Raw genomic sequence first — 20475 nt, forward strand, 5'->3', positions numbered from 1 at the left:
TGGAGAAAAGTCTGTTCATGTCTTCTGCCCATTTTTAAATTGGATTATTTGGTTTTTGGGTGTTGAGTTGTATAAGTTCTTTGTAATTTAGATACTAATCTTTTATAGGATACGTCATTTGCAAATATCTTCTCCCATTCAGTAGGTTGTCTTTTAGTTTGTTGGTTGTTTACTTTGCTGTGCAAAAGCTTTTTATCTTGATGTAGCCCAATAGTTTAGTTTGCTTTTGTTTCCCTTGCCTCAAGGGACTTATCTAGAAAAATGTTGCTATGACTGATGTCAGAGACATTACTGCCTGTGCTCTCTTCTAGGATTTTTATGCTTTTAGGTCTCACATTTAGGTCCCTAATCCATTTTGAGTTTATTTATATGTATGGTGTAAGAAAGTGGTCCAGTTTCATTCTTCTGCATGTGGCTGTCCAGCTTTCCCAACACCATTGGTTGAAGAGACTGTCTTTCTCCCATTGCATATTCTTGTTCCTTTGTTGAAGATTAATTGACCATATAATTGTGGGTTTATTTCTGGGTGCTCTATTCTGTTCCATTGATCTATGTGTCTATTTTTGTGCCAGTACCATATTGTTTTGATGCCTACAGCTCTGTAATATAACTTGAAGTCTGGAATTGTGATGCCTCAAGCTTTGCTTTTCTTTTTCAAGACTGCTTTGGCTATTTGAGGCGTTTGTGGTTCCAGATTTTTAAGTTTGTTTCTTCTAGATCCGTGAAAAATGCTGTTGGTGTTTTGATAGGGTTGCATTAAATCTGTGGATTGCTTTGGGTAGAATAGACATTTTAATAATATTTGTTCCTCCAAGCCATGAGCATGGAATGTCTTTCCATTTCTTTGTGTCCTCTTAAATTTTTTTTTTTCATTTTATTTATTTATTTGAGAGAGAGAGACACCCAGAGCATGAGCAAGGGGAGGAGGCAGAGGGAGAGGGAGAAGCAGGCTCCCCGCTGAGCAGGGAGCCCAATGTGGGGACTCGATCCCAGGACCCCAAGATCATGACCTGAGCCGAATGCAGACTGAGCTACCCAGGCGCCCCCTCTTCAGTTTCCTTCATCAGTGTTTTATAGTTTTCAGAGTATAAGTCTTTCACCTCCTTGGTTAACTTTATTCCTAGGTATTTTATTATTTTTGGTGGCAATTGTAAGGAGGATTGTTTTCTTAATTTCTTTTTTTTTTTTTTTTAAGATTTTATTTATTTATTTGAGAGAGAGAATGAGAGACAGAGAGCACGAGAGGGAAGAGGGTCAGAGGGAGAAGCAGACCCCCTGCTGAGCAGGGAGCCCGATGTGGGACTCGATCCCGGGACTCCAGGATCATGACCTGAGCCGAAGGCAGTCGCTTAACCAACTGAGCCACCCAGGCGCCCGTTTTCTTAATTTCTTTTTCTGCTGTTTCATTATTGGTGTATAGAAATGCAACAGATTTCTCATATTGATTTTGTAGCCTACGAACTTACTGAATTCATTTATGAGTTCTGGTAGTTTTTTGGTGGAGTCTTTAGGGTTTTCTATATATAGTATCATGTCATCTGGAAATAATGAAAATTTTACTTCTTCATTATCAATTTGGATACTTTTTATTCCTTTTTCTTGTCTGATTGCTGTGGCTAGGACTTCTAGTACTATGTTGAATAACAGTGATGAGAGTGGACATCCTTGTCTTGTTCCTGACCTTAGGGGAAAAGCTCTCAATTTTCCCCCCATTGAGTATGACGTTGACGTTTGCTGTGGGTTTTTCATAGAAGGCCTTTATTATGTTGACATATGTTCCCTCTAAACCTACTTGTCTTTTTTTTTTTTTTAAAGATTTTATTTATTTGACAGAGAGAGAGACAGCCAGAGAGAGAACACAAGCAGGGAGAACAGGAGAGGGAGAAGCAGGCTTCCCGCTGAGCAGGGAGCCCGATGTGGGGCTCCATCCCAGGACCACAGGACCATGACCTGAGCTAAAGGCAGATGCCCAACCATCTGAGCCACCCAGGCGCCCTAAACCTACTTGTTGAGAGTTTTTATCATGAGTAGACGTTATACTTTGTCCAATGCTTCTTCTGTATCTCTTGAAATAATCAATGGTTCTTATCCTTTCTCTTATTGATGTGATGTATCACGGTGATTGATTTGTGAATATTGAAGCACCCTGCAACCCAGAAATAAATCCCACTTGATCGTGGTGAGTGGTTTTTTTAAATGTACTGTTGGATTTGGTTTGCTGGTATTTGTGGGGGGGTAGTTTCATCTCTGTTCATCAGGGTTATTGGGCCCGTAGTTCTTCTTTTGTAGTGTCTTTACCTGGTTTTGGTATTGGGGTAATGCTGGCCTCATAGAATGAGTTTGGAAGTTTTCCTTCCTCTTTTACTTCACAGGGCATTTTTAAGATGATTTCAGGTGGTGTTTGGAAACTTACTGTAATGACCAGAGGAAGGTGTGTATGTCGTGACAGCTTTGAGCCAATAAAGAAGTGTGTGAGGTTGGGGCGCCTGGGTGGCTTAGTTGTTAAGCGTCTGCCTTCAGCTCAGGTCATGATCCCAGGGTCCTGGGATCGAGCCCCGTGTTGGGCTCCCTGCTCAGTGGGAAGCCTGCTTCTCCCTCTCCCACTCCTCCTGCTTGTGTCCCTGCTCTCGCTGTGTCTCTCTGTCAAATGAGTGAATAAAATCTTTAAGAAAAAAAAAAAAGTGTGTGAGGTGGACCCAGCCGAGTCCTGGGGAGCCGCCCTTTATGGGAAAGAGGCAGATGCCCCCACATTTGAACAGCATAGTTCTCTCCCATTAAACACATGTTGGCGTTTTTGGTGAGGGCTCCTGCCTGACTAACCAGCTGGAAAACAGTGCACTTAAGCGGGAAGATCAGCCTCTAACAACCTTGTCTTTCTCAGGGAGTGTCATGGGGCAACTATGTCCTCCATGCCCAGTGCCTTGGCCTGTGATCTAATTTGGATGTGATTAGTTACGATGAGGTTGTCCTGGAGTAGGGTGTCCAATATGACCTGTGTCCTTATAAGAAGGGGACACTGGGACCCAGGCTCGCAGGGAGAAGGTGTGGGAACATGGAGACCGGGTGGTGATGCTTCTGCATCCAAGGATGGCCAGGGACTGCCAGCCGCCCCCAGAAGACAGGACAGGCCTGGACACGGCCTTCTGCGGAGCCGTGGAGGGAGCCCGTCTGGCCTCTGGCCTCCGGGCTGTGCGGGAATCCAGTTCTCTGTTTGGGCTGCCTGGTCGGGGGCACTGTTCTGGAAGCCCCCGGAAGCTGCCAGTGGCAGCAGAGAGAACACGGCAGACAGATTGGGAAACGGTGTCAGGAGAGCGCCTCGCGGGAGGGCACCACCCCAGAGCGCTTCCCAAGGTGGAACCTCCGGTGCCTCTGGGAGCTCCGGCCCTGGAGGCCTCCTCCCTTGAGCTGGTTTGAGCTGGGGTTTTGGAAGGTTGTAGGGCCGAGGCTGTAATGTCTGCTTCCAGGCCTTTCTGCCCTGTGGGTTTTGTTTGTGTAGGAAGCCCTTGTTTTGTTTTGTTTTTATTTTATTTTATTTTTTAAGATTTTATTTATTTATCTGAGAATGAGAGAGAGAACACGAGAGGAGAGAGGGTCAGAAGCAGAAGCAGACTCCCTGCTGAGCAGGGAGCCCAATGCGGGACTCGATCCAGGGACTCCAGGATCATGACCTGAGCCGAAGGCAGTCGCTTAACCAACTGAGCCACCCAGGCGCCCTGTTTTTATTTTTAAAAAAGATTTATTTTATAGAGAGCCAGCAGGGAGGCGGGGGCGGGGCGCGAGGGAGCAAAGCCGACTCCCCGCTGTGCACAGAGCCCGACGCGGGGCGCGGTCCCCGGACCCTGAGATCATGACCTGAGCTGAAACCAAGAGTCGGACGCTTCACCGACTGAGCCACCCAGGCGCCCCCGTTTTATTTGTAAAGATGTGTCCTCAAGGGTGTGGGATGAGGCTCCCTTGGGTTATTTCGCCTAGATTGTACATTTGGGTAAGAAAGCCACTTCAGCAACTAATGGGCGTTTGCCTTCTGTGCCGGGAGGCGGCCGCCGTGTGTAGGGTTCTGTTCGGAATCCGGTTACGGCGGCGGTCAGCCTTGAACCCAGGAACTCACTGCAGACGCTGCTCGGGTCCGCCCGCCTGGTGGCTGCCGGCGGCCGGAGGCACAGGCTCTGGCCCTGCGCGGCGGCCGGGCTCTCGAGGAGGGTGCGCTCCGCCGAACCCCCACGGGCGTGTCTGTGTCGTCGCCTGGCTAACTCGCGTGTTCTTGCCCCCACAGAGTCTGTAGAACAGCAACAGCAAGGCTTCCCGATGAACAACCGGAAGGAAGACATGGAAATCGCGTCCCACTACCGTCACCTGCTCCGCGAGCTCAACGAGCAGAGGCAGCACGGCGTCCTGTGCGACGTCTGTGTCGTGGTCGAGGGCAAGGTCTTCAAGGCGCACAAGAACGTCCTGCTCGGCAGCAGCCGCTACTTTAAGACGCTCTACTGCCAGGTGCAGAAGGCGTCCGACCAGGCCACGGTCACACACCTGGACATCGTCACGGCCCAGGGCTTCAAGGCCATCATTGACTTCATGTACTCTGCCCACCTGGCCCTCACGAGCAGGAATGTCATTGAGGTGATGTCCGCGGCCAGCTTCCTGCAGATGACGGACATCGTGCAGGCCTGTCACGACTTCATCAAGGCAGCGCTGGACATCAGCATCAAGCCAGATGCCTCGGACGAGCTTTCGGAGTTTGAGATTAGTGCCCCACCCGGCAGCAGCACGGACGCGCTGATCTCGGCTGTGATGGCCGGAAGGAGCATCTCCCCGTGGTTGGCTCGGCGCACGAGTCCTGCCAATTCTTCCGGAGACTCGGCCATCACCAGCTGCCACGAGGGAGGAAGCAGCTACGGGAAGGAGGACCAGGAGCCCAAGGCCGATGGTCCCGATGACATTTCCTCGCAGTCGCTGTGGTCTGGGGATGTGGGCTACGGGTCTCTGCGGGTCAAGGAAGAGCAGATCTCGCCGTCTCATTACGGTGGGAGTGAGCTGCCTTCCGCCAGGGATGGTGTGATACAGAACTCTTTCTCAGAGCAGGCTGGAGGCGATGGCTGGCAGCCCACAGGTCGAAGGAAGAATCGGAAGAACAAAGAGACAGTCCGGCATATCACACAGCAGGTGGAGGACGATAGCCGGGCCGGCTCCCCGGTGGCCTCCTTCCTTCCGACGTCTGGGTGGCCGTTCAGCAGCCGAGACTCAAGTAAGCCTTTTGTTTTTTACGGGCAGGGGCTGAGACCCTGTTGGGCCACCGCGGCCCCAAAGCGCTGCACGTCGGTGGCCCTGTGGCCGTTAGTTATGTAGGTGAAGCAGCGCATTCCAGGCCCATGCTGGTGCCCTCCCGTGGGCCGTCTCTGGTCGCGGTAGATTGGTACAAGTCCAGGGAGTAGGACGTTGGGGACCCCATCAGTACAGTGCCCGTGTCAGCGGCACACGGGCTGCCTGGGGTAGGGCTTCTTTAAAGGTGAGGGGTCAGTAGCTGGAAAAGTGGGGTCAATTTGAAGGGTCTGCTTTCCTTTTTATAGGGGAGCCATTCGTAAACACCAGTGAGGGTATCTTCATTTTAAATGATTGAAATGTTAAAATGTTAAAAGGTGGAAATGTGCATCAGATGAGGTGACATGAAGGTGGGACATCTCAGACACTCACCGTCCCGCGGCCTCAGTCCTGGGTTTTCTCTCCAGGAGACGTGGGTTTTGGTCATTGTTGTGACATTGAGCAAACTGTCACATGCCCGTGTTTTGTCCCTGGCCAAGAGCTTATCTTGACCTGGGGGGACCTGAAGGCCTCTGGCGGTAAAGCGCCCCTCGCAATGAGGGATGTCCCCTCGTTTTCAACCAGGACAGCTCCGGTGGCTCAAGCTAGCAGACGTGTCATTTTCTTGCATTTGCTGGGTGTTGCTGCACGGCGAGGGCCCCCCCCCGCCGACCACGCGTCTGGCCCCGCGTTAGGGTCAGCGCCGCTCCGTGCTTAGCTTTGCTGAATCTGGTCCTCACAGTCTGGATGACAGTTCTGTGTCTGTCTCCCAGACGAGTGGATAACAAAGTAGACATTTACCGAAACACCGGGCGCCCTTCCTGGTGCTGAGCCCGTAATGCTTACAGCTGGGCTAGCCCTTCTCCGAGGCAGACGGGGGACCCGGCTCCCTCCAGCCCCAGGTGCGGTGGGGTGGGGAGGGATGAGGAAAGGCATTTGGTGGAACAGAGTTGGTCCAGAGCAGGATGGAGGCATCTTACAAGTTCTTGTCCTGGGGAGGGCCCTCCAGGAAGGTCAGCAATCATCCGGAACATGGGAATGGACTGAGGTGAACGCAGCAAACTGGGGTAATAGTCCTGAAAAATGTCGTGGATGCTAAGCATCCTGTGCTCAGGTTGGGGGGCGCCTGCCCACTCCCCCGGCCCAGAGGCTTCCTGGGCCGGGCGAGTGGGGCCCCTGGATGAGCCCGGGCTCCTCTCTGCTGTCAGTACACTAGCTTTTATTATTGTGGTAAGATGCATGTGCCGTAACCTTTGCTCTTTTAACCCTTTCTAAGTATATAATTTATTGGCATTAAATACATTCACATTGTTACGCAACCATCATTACTGTTTATCTTCAAAAGGTTTCCATCACCCCAAACTGAAACTCTATCCATTAAGCAGCGCCTCCCTGAGATGCACTGTAGCCTGTATTATTCCTTGTCATTCTCTGTCCCCGTGTGTTCCCAGCCCCGAGCACATGGCCAGACCCCTGTGTGTTCAGTACAAGTTGGCTGAACCATGATTTTTCAACCTTGGGCTGGATGACTCTGCCATGGGGACTGTCCTGGGCGCTCTAGGACGGAGGCGGCATCCCTGACCTCCATCCACTAGATGCCAATAGCAACCCATCCCCAAGTTTGCTGACAACCAAAAGTGTGTCCAGGCATTGTAAATGTCTCTGATGGGCAGCACCCCACAGCTTTTGGAGTTTAACCGAGCTGAGAAGAAGGTGAAGTTTCCAAGCTGATAGAAGAGCCGCCTGCCTGTCTCCCTGTTAGCTGTTGGTAGGGGGAGGTACACTCCGTGTGCTCCAAACTTTGTAATCTGTCACCAGCTCTGACTAAACTCTGAGAAGCAGCAGTCCCTGGCGAATGACTTAAGGACAGATGCTCTGTGTGGAACCTTCTGGGGTGGTCAGTGCCGCAGTCCTGTCCTGGGACACCTGCTTGAGTGCCGTGAGCCGCCCAGCGGGCTGCGATGCTGGAGGTCTTACGGTTCGAGGGCCCATCTGCACAGTGAAGAATGTTTGCTCCTCAGGCCTGTGGGTTTGAGGTTTTAAATGCAGTTGTCAAGCAGAAGGTGTTTTTAGAATCCAACAAGTGATTTCGGCTGTGTACTTTTGTTAATGTCTTAAATCCCTTGGGTTACCAAGGCAACTGTGAACCGCTTCTGTTAGATTATTCTGAGTTGCAAAGACAAGGACATGAGGTTGTAGGCTCGCCTAGGATGGTTTCTGCCGGCTTTGGTGGTCATTATTCCTCCACTCTGGCCCTGGGGCTGGGTGTGGAAGTGTGAATTGCGATCCCAGTGGAGGTCAGTTTGTTTTCATTAAATATCTATTACCTCTTCGAGAAGAGTATTTTTAAATTCTCGTCCTATTTGTAGGAGAAAGGGCCCTATTCCGAGGGAATGTGTCAGGTGGTTATTGCAGATCATTTGGGGGCTCAGTACACATGCTCGGATATCCAAGGCTGCATGCCCTGTCCCTTCTGTGTGTCCCCACCTTGACTTGTGGTGATTTGGAGCCTGTTAGCATTTAAGAGTGATTTTTCCGAGCAAAAGGCCAAGAGCTTCCACGGAAACGTCCGTTGAAATTTCCTTCTGAGTTACAGCAGTTCGCTTGTGTGACAGCTCGAGGGCGCAGGTAGGCTGCAGTGAAGTCGTGGCCAGACCCCCGTTCCTTCTCCTCGTCCTCCTTGGGGCCCTGGCTTCCCCCTTTGTGTGCGACCCCGAGATGGCCCCAGGCCCCCGATGAGGTCTGCAGCTGCTAGTTCAGAAGCCGGTATGGGAAGAGCCCAGGTGTTTGTCCTAATGTCCCATACATGTTCCTACAAGGTTTTGTGAAGAAGAGAGTTCTTTCTGTAGCTAGAATAAAATGTGTGGGTTTTGTAAAGTAAATATTTATACCTATATTTTTGTAAAGTTGGGTCTTTAGTTGTAAAGTTGGACGTACTGGGATTTTTAAGAACGTGTTGGAACCACAGGACGGCTTCAGGTGAAGGTGGTCTCTGTAGGCTCCCAGCCAGCTCCTCACGCCCGTGTGGCCTCTTGCCTGTGCGGGGAAGGGGGAGGGGCAGGTGCGCCATCTTGCAGGCTAGGGGAGTCCACGCTGCCCCCGCTGAGGTCAGAGGGTCCTTGCTGGGGCTGAGGAGGGAGGAGACGTCCCCGGCTGAACTGTCTTAGTCTGCCCTCAGGCACCGTCCTAAACCACAGGAGGGCACGGATGGATTCGTTTGAGAAGCGGTGAAGCTTGTGAGTTTGAGTTAAGCTACACGTCGGTCCATGATCTGAGTGGAGACGTAAGGGACAAGCAGAGTGCCCAGCACCCAGGGCGTGATCCTCTGGGCACTCTGCTGGAAGCCAGCTTTCCACTGCCAACACTTGCGCGGACTTGATCGCTTCTCTCTCTCTCTCTTTGAAGATTTTATTTATTTATTTGACAGAGAGAAAGAGACAGCGAGAGAGGGAACACAAGCAGGGGGAGCGGGAGAGGGAGAAGCAGGCTTCCCGCGGAGCAGGGAGCCCGACGCAGGGCTCGATCCCAGGACCCTGGGACCATGACCTGAGCCAAAGGCAGACGCTTAACGACGAGCCACCCAGGCGCCCCGTTGATCGCTTCTCTTAAAGAAAGTCGTCTTGCCTAGTCTGGTATTTGTGTTTGGAGGTAAAAGAGCCTGAATGAAAAGTGACACCACGGTTTTGTGGGGCTGAGACTGGACCTGCCTCCCGCACCCACACTGTTGGACCCTGTTCTTGACACTTGAGCTCCACCCCTTGTCAGCCCCTCTGCTCTTCTCCTTTCCTCAAAAGTTTGAGCTCAGTTGTAGACCCCAGATGTTTTTCCTTCAGGTCTGAGCAGAATTCTATGGAATCCGTTCTGGTTGACCTTGTTGCTGTCAGTCAGATGGCAGCTAAGGACCCGACAGAGACAGCAATCCTGTTTGTTGGAATATTGGCTGAGCGCGTGGAACGCAGGGGCCGTAATGGGCGCCCCTGCCGCCGGGATGAGAGGTAGCGAGGTGTCCTTTGTCTCATCTGGAAGGGTGGGAAACGCTGGTGACTCGGAACAGCAGAGCAGTAACAGAAGCCAGATGCCTGCGTGGGAAGGGGCCCCGCGGGTGGAGGCGTGCTGGGGGGGCATGCCCTGTGACTCGTGGCTCATCCACGCCCGATGCCGTACTTCTGAATCATCGTCCTGGTTGCGGATCCTGGGACCTCGGCTTTGCTGAGCTCCTGCAGCTTCTTTTCCTACCCCAATGAAAGCGCTTCTTTTGCGTCCGGACTTTCTAGAACATGGAGTTCATGAAGGGTGAGTCTTTGAAGGGCTCTCACGACATTCAGCTCAGCCCCCTGTTCTTCCAGGTGCAGAGACTGAGGCTGGGTGCTGCTGAGTGGCTTGTCCCCAGGGGTGCCCAGCAGGGCTGGGAGGATGCCCCACCCGGACGGGGCTCTGCAGAAGAGCTGGAGTGTGTTCTGGGCTGGTGCTTGACAAGGCAGGCCACGTCGTGAGGCTGTGTCAGGCTGGAGCAGGAGGTGGAAGTGCTTCTGGAAGCCCCTTGAGCCGAGCAGCCCTCCGGGCTCTGGCGACGGTGAGCTCAGGATCCCCAGAGTTCAGCTCAGGGGAATGTGCATGAGTTGGTATGATTGACATTTTGCTAAGCAGCACTGGGATGTGTCTTTGCAGAGAGTGTGACCACGTCCTTGTGCTCAAGGATCGTGTAGAAAGGAGCCCTCTCCAGCTCCCGAGTACAGGGGGCTGCCCCCCAACAGCCTCGCTGAGCTAACGTGCGTGTTCCGAAGTGAGCCTTCACTGCTTTGTGGTTGGTCCACACATGGGCAACCATCTCTCTGGATCCTGTTTTGATTTGAACTTGAGGGCTTGGTTTTCTTTAACCAAGTGCTTACTTTCTTTTGGTGTTTGTAGACCATGACAGTGATGCCCGGAGGGTCTTCTGGCTTGGGGCTGCCTGTGTGTGGTGCCCCGGGGCGAGGCAGCATTTGCCTCCCGGTGAGGAGGAGGGACTTGGCTATGTTGAAAGCCTCAGGGTGAGACTATGTATATGCATATATAATATATATATATGTGAAAGCACGGCTTGTAAAATTCCATTTAAATGGAGATTTTAAGAGGAGTAGTGTTAAAGTGTTCATTTGAAAATTTTTATGCCACCGCTTTTTTCAAACTTTGAAAAAGGTGCAAACCCCTCACTGTTCAGCTGGCTAATGAGCAGCCCCCGAAGGCCCGCACGTCAGTCCTGGGGGCCGCCTCCCCCAGAGGGTCGCCGCCTGCCGTGGGTTTCTCTCAGGTACGCTGGGGTGGGATGAAGCTGCGGCTGCACGTTGCACGTGGGTTCCAGTGTGTGCGTGCACGCCGTGGACTCCTTGTCCTGATGTGGACGGCTCTGGGCTGTTGCCGGTTTTGGTCGTGAAGATCAGTGCTGCCTTTGGGTGCTTGTTCTGGTATGTTCTGGAGGTGTTTCTAGGGGGTGCATCCGTTCCCTACAGCTGCTGTGGGAAGTTACCACGAACCTAGCAGCTTAAAGTAGCACAACCGTATTATTTTACAGATGTTAGGGTCTGAATTTGGGTGGCAGTTCCTTCTGGAGCCTCCAGAGGAGAACGTTCCTTGGCTTTCTCCAGCTTCTAGAAGCACAGCCTTCCTTGGCTCCTGGCCCCACATCGCTCCGCCCTCCTACCTCCCTCTTCCGCTTAGAAGGACCCTTGTGTTGACAGTAACCCACCCGGATAATCTTCCCACCTCAGGGTCCCTGACTCCATCACACCCGCAAAATCCCTTTCTGAGCTGAAATCAAGAGTCAGATGCTCGGGACGCCTGGGTGGCTCAGTCATTAAGCGTCTTCCTTCAGCTCAGGTCATGATCTCAGGGTCCTGGGATCGAGCCCCGCGTCAGGCTCCCTGCTCTGTGGGGAGTCTGCTTCTCCCTCTCCCACTCCCCCTGCTTGTGTTCTCTCTCTCTCTCAAACAAATAAAATCTTAAAAAAAATAAAAGATGCTCAACCGACTGAGCCACCCAGGGGCCCCAAGGAAGTTTTTTTGGTGTGAAAATTGCCATTCTTTCTTCCTATTTCTAGGAGTATAATATACATACAGTAAATTGCACAAATTTCGAGTTTGAATAATTTTTTGTTTCTCTCCCTAACATTTTATTGGGGAAATATTTACACTTAGAGAGAAGTTGAAAAAAAAAATGAGCACGTCTGCTGCCTAGATTCTCCACTTAACATTTTGCTACGTTTGCTTTATTACATGCTTATCCATCTAATCATCGAAAACCCATTTTATTTCTCAATGCATTTCAGAGTACCTGGCCGATGTCCGTATACTTCATCCCAAAACACTCCAGCGAGCATTTCATTAGAGTTCAGCCTGTATTTCCATTTTTAAGGTCACTTTGACACCTGGCACGCACCATTCCCCGGTGTGCCTCTCGATGAGTCTTGGTCCACGTGTGTCCCTACGCCCCACCCGAGGAGCAGAGCATCCCCGCCCCAGCAGCCTCCAACCTGACTCGTTCTGCCACAGCTCTTCTCTGCCGGCCTAGCGCTTCCTCTGGACGAAACCACGTGGCGCGCGCCCTGCTGTGGAGCGGCTGCTTCATGCGCCTGGCCACGGGGCATGTGCGTGGCCGCATCTCCTGTAATCCACACCTGGGGGACTCTGCCTAGTGTCCCTGGGCCGAATATGCTGCCGGGTGATTATCCAGATTCTGCCATGTGGGCAGGAGCCAATTTTTGCTATTATGAATAAGACTTCTGTGAGCATTTTTGGCAAGCCTATTTTGTGGACGTATGTTTTCATTTCTCTTGAGCAAATACCTAGGAGTGCAGTGGCTGGGTCACAGGGAAGGGGTGACTTTAGTTTTATAAGGAACTGCCAGACCTTTTCCTGAGTGTCTGCACCCCCCCTCATAGTGTGAGGAATTTTGGTTGCTCCCCATCCTCCACAGCTTTGCCCGTTGTCTTTTTAATCTGAACCTGCCTAGTGGGTGAGTTTGGTGAGCTTTGACAAATGCATACATCTCTATGTCGGGAGAGAGAACACTTCCCTTGCCTGGCGCGGCCCCTCCCGTCCTTTCTGCTCACCCCCCACCCACCCGGGCCACTCTTGACTCCTGTCCCCAATGTGGCCTGGAACTGCAGTGCGTGCTCTCCTGTCTGGCTTATTTTATTTAACTCTTGTTTTTCCATTTTGAGGTTATTGTAGATGAATGATGAGCTGTAAGAAATAACACGGAGGGGCCCTGTGTCCCCTGAGGCCGTTTCCCCAAGGCTGACGTCTTGCGAACACCGTCACTGCCGCCACCCGTATCTGGACATTGACACGGTCCACGGACCTCAGCCCCCACCACAGCGGCCGCCGAGGACCCCGGGGTCGCTACCCCCCCTTTGGCAGCTGCTAATCTGCCCGCGTTTCTGTGATTTTCAACGTGCTTTTGAGGTTTGTCCGCGTTGTCGTGTGCATCACTAAATCCTATTTCCAGCTTGTGTTCTGTTCTCTGGCTGTAACACGCTGTGTTGACTCCTTCACCTGTTTGCGGTTTTTCGGGTGGTTTCCAGCGCTGTGAACACGCCGCTGGGATGTGCTGGGACGTCTTTGTGCACATGTGAGTTTTGATTCCTCTCAGGTGAACTCCCGGGGCCGTGACTGCTGGGACCCTAGGCTCATGCTGGCTTTGCTCGAAGTCCCCTTTGCTTCACATCGTCGTCAACAGTTCACACTGTTCCCTTTCCCATTTCCAAGCGCCCTGGGGGCGTGGCGTGGCCCTCCTGTGTGCACCTCGCGTTTCTCTGATGGGCCGTGTTGTTGGTCTTCTTTCCGTGTGTGTGTTAGTCTTTCACACGGCTTTCTTCGTCAGGGTCTGACCCGGGTGGCTTGTGCTGGTGGGTTAGAAATGTTGGCCGTGACGAGCCACTCCTCACGCTCTGCTTTCCGGAAGTGCCTGTTCACGTCTTGAACCCGCTTCTCAGGGCTGAGTTGAGAGTTCTCGGCATGTTCTGATCACACCTCAGCAGGTGTGTGTCTTGCAAACATTTTCTGTCTTCACTCCACGTTTTCATCTAACGTTGTTTTTGGAGGAGCATACCTTGTAAATCTTGATGGAGCCCGATTTGCAAACTCTTTTCTTTTGAGGCTCCTACGTTTTGAATCCTATCACAGAAATCTTTGCCAAAGGTCCCAAACATTCCCCCCTGTGTTTTTCCTGGAAGCTTAACAGATTTGGGTGTGACGTGAAGGTCTGTGGTTCATATTGATTTCTGTATATAGATGTCTGGTTGTTCCAGTACTATTTGCCCAAAATCTGACTTTTACCCATTGAATCACTTTGCTGACTATATAGTTAGCAAAGTAATTGATTCAATTATATATTTATTCAATTATATATATATTTCAAGTAAGGAGGATTTATGGAATGATGTGAAAACCTTTTGAAAGTTAAGAAAATGAGGTAACTTGATTTGAACTTGGATAAAGAAAGGTGACATTTTTGAAATAGAGAATACATTTTAGACACATAAAGTGAGAAGGTAAATGTTGGGTGAAATGCATCCTTAAAATTTTTGAACGGTACTGTGCCCCGTTTGAGTCTGATTTGGGCTGTAAGCACCTGGGTGGGGGCAGGGGTGTGTGCCCCACCGGCACACTCTCTCTGGAAGCTTCCGTGTGTTGTTTGCACAGTGCACACACTGGGCGCCTGTTTGGTGAGCGAGGCAGTGGGCTGAGCGGGGTTGGGGTGTGACGTCTGTGAAGACATTCTCAAATGCACCTCGTGAGCACTTTAAAGAATCGTGAAGAGTGGAGATTTGGGGAAACGTGAGAAATGGGGTGCTCCCAGGACACCCTGGTTGTGAGGTCAGCACCCCTCCCTCCCTGCCCTCCTCGCCCCTCCTGGCCTCCTCCCTCCACGACAGCCCCGTCCCCCAGGCCCTGGAGCCCACGTGGCTGGAACCCACTCTTTCCTGTTCTGAATCTGCTCATACCCCACTTTAGGACCAACACTGCCTGATCTAGTTTGATCGTTTAAAAATTCTGCTTATTTTAGGGGCGCCTGGGTGGCTCAGTCGTTAAGCGTCTGCCTTCGGCTCAGGTCATGATCGCGGGGTCCTGGATGGAGCCCCGCATCGGGCTCCCTGCTTGGCGGGGAGCCTCCTTCTCCCTCTCCCACTCCCCCTGCTTGTGTTCCCTCTCTCACTGTGTCTCTCTCTGTCAAATAAATAAATAAATAAAATCTTAAAAAAAAAAAAAATTCTGCTTATTTTAATTATAATCTCTTTTCTGCTTTCCAGCTAAAGATTGTGAGCTAATTTTTTTTTTTTGTGAGCTAAATTTTCAAAATGCTATGATGTATCATTTATAGGAAGCGAGAAAAAACAGTGTATTCCCCTCTAGAATAAAACCTTTACATCTAACTCATCGCCCTTGACAATTAGATGTTGGTATTTTTAATCCTGTTTGCTTCATTTACTAAAACGATGTCAGCGTCAGGAAATAAGCCTGAGTGCCTTTCCGTTGCCCGTGCAGTTGGCGTGTGGTCATTTCTTGCTGCCGCATACGTGTGTGAGGCGTCTGCCCAGCGGCTGCTCCCGCATGCTGTCCCTTTCCCTCGGGGGCAGGGTCTTCCTGTCTCCCTGGAACCAGCGCCAGCCATTGCTAGGACCTGTCCAGAGGAGCCACAGCTTGTGTGCACGTGCACATCTGTGTGCTCGTGTGTGTATGTGAGTGTGTATGTGTGTGTACACACGTGTGCGGTCGACACCCTACGTGACTAACTTACAAACGAATTTTTGGAACTCAGCTCATTTTTCAGACGTGAGATTGGACGCTTGGTGTCCTCTCAAGCTTTTTGTAAACAACGTAGCTTGAGTCCTAGGAGATACTGGGGACAGGCAGCCTCCTGGATGTGCCGTTGATTCCAGAACCTCCCTGCACGCACGAGGCTTGGCCTGGGGGTTAGGGCACCCTTGCCAGGACTCGGATTCGCAGGGTGGTTGTGTGAGGGAGGCACGGCGTTGCTTGGACGTCCGTCTGTGACGTTCCTCGTGGAATTCATTGGGATTTGGAAGGTTAGCAGCCTTTGCATGAACTGCCGTGGCTTCTGAGCTCCATCCACGTGGTAGCGAGTTCTCACTTTACTCCTTTTCACGACCGAGCAAGAGTCCACTGTGAGGATGGACTGTCTTGCTTGCCCGTCATCCCCCGACATTGGGCTCGTTCCTCTTTCTGTTACGAATAGTGTTGCTGGGAGCTTGTGTGTCTTCACTACTCTTGGGTACGAACCCCTCCGAGGGGGCTGGTGGTAACTCTGTGTGGTCTCTCGAGGAGCTGTCACACTGTCCCCCAGTGGCTGCACCCCTGGATGTTCTGATCAGCAATGGAGGAGGTTCCAGTGTCTTTACACCCTTATCAGCCCTTGTGACCGTCTGACTGGTCTGACGGATTCTAGCCGCTCTGGTGGGTGTGAAGTGGCCTCTCGTGGTTTCGAGGTGCGTGTCCCTGATGACCGATGGTGTTGGACATTGCTCACTGGTCATTTATGTGTCTTCTTTGAATGAATATCTGCTCGGGTCCTTTTGCCCATTTTAAAAATGGGTTCTTTTTCTTTTTACCAAGTTGTAAGCATTCTTTATATATTCTGAATAGGCTCTCATATCAGATGTATGATTTGTGGATATTTTCATGGGCTGTCTTCTGTCTCCCTTTCCTTCCTTCCTTTTCTCCCTTTCATTTTAAGTAGGCTGCACGCCCAGTGTGGGGCTCGAACTCACGACCCTGCGGTCACGTGTCACACACTGCATGAATGAGCCGGCCAGGCGCCCTGTCTTTTTCTCCCCTTGAGAGTGTCCTTGGAGGCATAAAAGTTTTTAATTTTGACAAAGCCTAGTTTATCTGTTTTGTTGCTTGTGCTTTTGGTCTCCTGTCTGAGAACCCGTTGCCCAAGCTGAGAGTGAGGAGATTTTCTGAGTTTTGTAGTTTTAGCTCTTCTCTTTAGTCGTCAGTCCATTTTGAGTCACGTCTTCTTTGAGAGAGGAAAATCCCGCAGGCATGCAGTGGCCTCTGGCTCCCAGCCCCAGAGCAGAGATTCCAGCGGGTCTTCGTCCTTTTGTCCTGGGAGGGGGTGCCCCCCCCCTTTTCTGAGCGGAGCCCCCACCGGAGGCCTCGGCTGAGACTTCACCACTGTCCCGGGGCAGGTGAGGGACGTCGGCTGGCAGGACGGGACTGGATTTTACAAGCCGCTGGGTGGTCAGGAAGCTCGTCACCTCGGCTTCTCCTAAATTTGCCCCCTCCCACTTGGAGAGTCTTAAAATGACCTGCGTGTGTTTCCTCTCCCAGATGCGGACTTGACGGTGACCGAAGCCAGTAGCTCTGACAGTCGCGGGGAGAGGGCTGAGCTCTTTGGCCACGTGGACGAGGGTCTCCTGGGAGGAGAAGCCAGCTACCTGGGCCCGCCCCTGACCCCGGAGAAGGAGGAGGCCCTGCACCAGGCCACCGCCGTGGCCAACCTGCGGGCGGCGCTCCTGAGTAAGAACAGCCTGCTGTCCCTCAAGGCCGACATGCTCCGGGACGACAGCTCCCTGCTGCTGGACTACCTGCCCAAAGGCACCCACTCCCTGTCCCGTAAGTGCTTTGGAAGGAGATGAGGTGGTGGGCGGGGGGCGCGTTCGCGGGAGAGGTGCGGTGGGGCGCGCGGCTGCAGGGCCCGCAGTGGAGCAGTGGCTGATGTGTGGTTGTTAGGGAACAGCAAGTGCTTGTTCGACCGTTTCACACTGAAATCGAGGCATCTGAACCAAAAACCTCGTCAAACTTAGAAGTGCGGGGCCTCTAAACGGGAGCCGTGTGTGGGTCCGGAAGGGGGACCTGGATGGCAGCCTCTGTGCAAAGGGACAGGCGCGGGCTCCCTCTGCTGGCCCTCGTCCCGCCTTTGTGCCCGTTCACTTGCAGTGGGGAGCGACGTGCGCACATCCTTGCTTTGTTTCCGCTAGATAATGCCGCTTGCACGCCAGTGTTTTTAAAGGAATTGGATGTTGTTTGCTACTTAAATGTCTCCAGCCGAATTCCAGTTGTTCGGGAGCAAATGACAGACTAACCTGAGAAGCGGCTAAAGGTGCAGCCAGAGGTTCGGCCGAGCTGCCAAGCAGTGGGCTCCCCCGGGACTTTCTTCCCCCAACAAGACACAGGGCATTTGGCTTTCTCCTCTAACGGCCTGTGAGCCCGCGGGGTGCAGCCCGAGAGCGAGCCGGGCGCTCTGAAGATCCATTCTGGGGACGCTCATGGACCGTGGCGGCTGCCCGGACGGTGTCTCTGGCCATCTGAGGAGAAACGCGCTGTGTTTGGTTGGTGCTTACCATGGGTGCCAGAGGGAATGAGGTGCGGGGGGCACACCCCAAAATGGGAGGCCCCGAGTGCAGAGGGGGGCCCGCGGGTGTGAGCGCGTGGATGGGGCCTGCGTGGCGGCCAGTGTGGACACGGTGGCTTCCTGATTACCGCTGGAGGAAGGGAAGCCGACTCCTATGTTGGGGATTTGGGAAGTGCATCTTTGTTTTCATTTTTACTCTGATTTTAAAAAGCCAGTATTTTTACAAGTTTGTTTTCATGAGCGCTAAAATACCCTAAGTTTCTGTGTTGGAGCGATGAAATTTGCTTACGGCTAATAAAGACGCAAGTCGGAGCAATGCTTCTGTTTCTTCATTTCCTGGCACGTCATCAAGAGCCCAGGCCACCATCTGAGCAGACTGGACGCCGTGCTCAGTTCACGGGGCTTGGCTGTGAAGTCAGACCCTACACTGAATACCTCGTGGACAGGCTGCTTGGCTTTGGGCACGCTTTCGAAGACATGTTTACGCCTCATTGCCCCATCTGAAAAATGCATCACACAGCTGTGGGGAGTTTAAGACAAAGTAGCGTCTGTGAACCCTTGAATGCATGCTCCCAAATGTTGGTCTCGCCCCGCCTCCCGTCAGAGCTGGGCCTGTGCCATCCCAGGGCACTGGGGGGTCGACTGGGCAGGTTTGTGCATCTCATGGAAGGAGCCCGTGGGGATGCGGCTGGGAACTTGTAGCTGTGTGGAGAGGTGGGGGCACACTTGTTCGGTCCCCCCATAACACTTCTAATGCACGTGTGAATGCCACACATCTTGGGCTGTGGGCGGGCCAGACCAGTGCCCACCTCTGCTGTCAGGGGTGACATTGGAATGAGGGGTGATTCTCGATGCTTTTCACTTGTCTTCCTGTCTGCCAGTCTTTGCCTCCCATGTGGGCTGGTCCAAAAGGCCTTTGGTGCATCTCTGCTGGGAACTACACTAGACCGGGTCTGGACCCCGCTCCTGGTGCGGCACCGGCGGCCACCCCCGCTGGGCCCCTCTGTCTGGGCCCCGCCCCTCCCCGGGGCCCCAGACCCTCCTGCAGCAGGTCTCCCACCGGGGTGAAGCCCCACAGGGTTGCATCTCCTGGTGGGCTTTTCTCCCCGAGCTTCATCTTTGCGTGTGGGTCACCGGACCCTGTATTAATACCTCCTGACGCTGGGGTGAGGCAGCAACGCCTGCCCCGGGCGTGCTCTGGACACGCGCGTGATTGTCAGACTGCTCTTCACAGTTTGGAGGGAGTGGAGAGAGCTGGGACGTGAAGTCCTCTCCTGTTTATTTTTAGTACATCTGTGACTAATTCCAGGTGAAGTCACCCGGTGGGTTTTGGTATTTTGTTATTTCTGTTATGTTTTAATCTCCTGGCTTTTAATATTCTAAATTCCCCATTTTTCTTGTAAGAACCTACCAGAGGCAGAGGGGCCAGAGAGCTTGGTGGGAAAATGGGTTATTTTAAAAAATATTATTTTCTGACATCTTAAGTAAAGTCTGTCAGTTTCCAGGTATATACTAAAATGAGGAATGAAAATATCCAAATAAAAACTTTGTTTCCGGGGCGCCTGGGTGGCTCAGTCGTTAAGCGTCTGCCTTCGGCTCAGGTCATGGTCCCAGGGTCCTGGGATCGAGCCCCGCATCGGGCTCCCTGCTCCGCGGGAAGCCTGCTTCTCCCTCTCCCACTCCCCCTGCTTGTGTTCCTGCTCTCGCTGTGTCTCTCTCTGTCAAATAAAAAACAAAACAAAACAAAACAAAACTTTGTTTCCCAGAACGCTGTGGTCAGCTGCCATGGTAGCCCCCCACCCTCCCCGCCCCTGGCGGGCGGCCTCGCAGAATCAAGCTGAGGCTGAGCGGCCGTCCTGTGGTTAAGACGTGGTTGTGGCAACCTGTTTGGTCACCTGTGTTGGAGAGGTTTGTCCCTGCGGAGGGTACCTGTATTAGCCGGGTGGCCTGAGCCACCGCTACGTATCTCGAGATCCCGAGAGGGAGCCGGAGCGATTCCGCGAGTCCGTGTGTGTCGTCCGTCTGTCTGCTCCGTGCTGCCCAGTTTCTCTAAGCGCTCGCAGCGAAGCGTCAGGACAGGCGGAAGCCTGCGTCGGTCGCCTCTCCGCCACCGCTGCTGGTTTCTAGATGCGCCCTCGTTGGCAGGACTGAGTTTTCTGTCCGGTTGAACGCGATGTAGCTCTGGCGACTTGGTCCCGTGTTTCTCGCCTCACTCCCCACCGAGGGCGCTCCCGCTTTGTCGGGATGGGGACCCTCCTCGTGCGCCACCACCAGCTCGCCAGAGCCCCCAGGTACCCATGTGGTGGCTGAGCAAGAGATTGTGTGCGTAAGGGGCTTAACGGCACGTCCGAAGAGGCACACTGAGAGCAAAGCAGAACAAGGCCCCTGTGCGTACCTCGGAGGGCGGACACCCCGGTTCCGCTCAGGTGGGCGCGGGGGCCTCTGTGCTCCCTCCACAGGCGGCTCGGAAGGGAGGTGGGGCCTGTGCGGTGGTGCTGGGCGTCCTCAGACCCTGGAGTGAAAGTGGGGAGCACCAGATGGCTGCACTTGGTCTCCCAGCTCCAGGCTCCTTGAGCTGGTTGTTAACAATGGACGTTTTATTATGATTTTCGGAGTGCCCAAAACTGGGTCCACATCCCAGCAGACGTAGGCTCGTCGTCGGAGAAATGAGGGGAAGGTGTCAAGTTTAGCGGGAAGCAGCTCTGGCACAGGATGTGCTGCGGGGGGGCTCCCGAGGTTGGTCGCGATTCTGCCTGGCCTTCCCGAGGAGGGAGCACTGTGGGGCGTAAGCGTGGTCTGCTAGTTTTGTGAAAGAAAGGGATG

General features: G+C 52.8%; 1 protein-coding gene across 4 annotated transcripts in view; it reads left to right on the plus strand.

Annotated features, from left to right (window-relative positions):
- ZBTB46 (zinc finger and BTB domain containing 46) overlaps positions 1–20475 on the plus strand; it is a 61274-nt gene that overhangs the window by 20731 nt on the left and 20068 nt on the right. For all 4 annotated transcript variants that reach the window (XR_004297438.1, XM_032387618.1, XM_032387619.1 and 1 more), the window contains exons 2-3: positions 4274–5242; positions 16629–16913. Coding sequence is in view for 3 of the 4 variants with exons in the window: in XM_032387618.1 (XP_032243509.1) it covers positions 4306–5242; positions 16629–16913 (1222 nt within the window). In the remaining variant the exon portion in view is untranslated. The remainder of the gene's footprint in view (positions 1–4273; positions 5243–16628; positions 16914–20475) is intronic.

The sequence above is a fragment of the Phoca vitulina genome, unplaced genomic scaffold (assembly GCF_004348235.1).
Source record: "Phoca vitulina isolate PV1807 unplaced genomic scaffold, GSC_HSeal_1.0 scaffold50, whole genome shotgun sequence".
Classification (NCBI taxonomy): Eukaryota; Metazoa; Chordata; class Mammalia; order Carnivora; family Phocidae; genus Phoca; species Phoca vitulina.